At 59.6% G+C, this 441-nt stretch overlaps 1 protein-coding gene across 1 annotated transcript in view; it reads left to right on the forward strand.

Moving 5' to 3' along the window:
• The window catches only part of LOC108803356 (brefeldin A-inhibited guanine nucleotide-exchange protein 2-like), a gene marked incomplete at its 5' end in the record, with an annotated part of 23,404 nt that overhangs the window by 7,315 nt on the left and 15,648 nt on the right, over positions 1–441 (forward strand). The window contains one exon of the mRNA XM_018575203.1: positions 33–205. Coding sequence (XP_018430705.1) covers positions 33–205 — 173 coding nt within the window. The remainder of the gene's footprint in view (positions 1–32; positions 206–441) is intronic.

Genomic DNA, 441 nt, shown 5'->3' on the forward strand with positions numbered 1-441 from the left:
GTCTGTGGATCTCATGGTCTCGTCTCTTCCAGGTCTCCCACCATCCGGGACATGGTCATCCGCTGCATCGCCCAGATCGTCAGCATGCAGGCCGCCAACATCCGCTCCGGCTGGAAGAACATCTTCGCGCTCTTCTATCAGGCCGCCTCCGACACCAACGGGAACATCGTGGAGCTGACCTTCCAGACCGTGGGCCACATTGTCAGTAAGTGGGAGACATCGGGGGTCCATGAAAGACAAAACTCCCCGGGCAGCTGCAGCCAATATTGCCCCACGGGGTGCGGGGCGTCTGTGGGGGGGCGGGACCAATGTGGAGGTCAATGTGCCTAATAATGTGTCCGCGGCCGAACATCCGCTGTGTTTCTGCCAGCAAACTGTAACATTTATGTCTTCACGGGTAGCAGAGACCCCCTCCCCGTTACCCCCATCTACCCCCCCTCC

This window comes from Nanorana parkeri, unplaced genomic scaffold, assembly GCF_000935625.1.
Source record: "Nanorana parkeri isolate BGI_ZX_2015 unplaced genomic scaffold, ASM93562v1 scaffold3634, whole genome shotgun sequence".
Taxonomy (NCBI): domain Eukaryota; kingdom Metazoa; phylum Chordata; class Amphibia; order Anura; family Dicroglossidae; genus Nanorana; species Nanorana parkeri.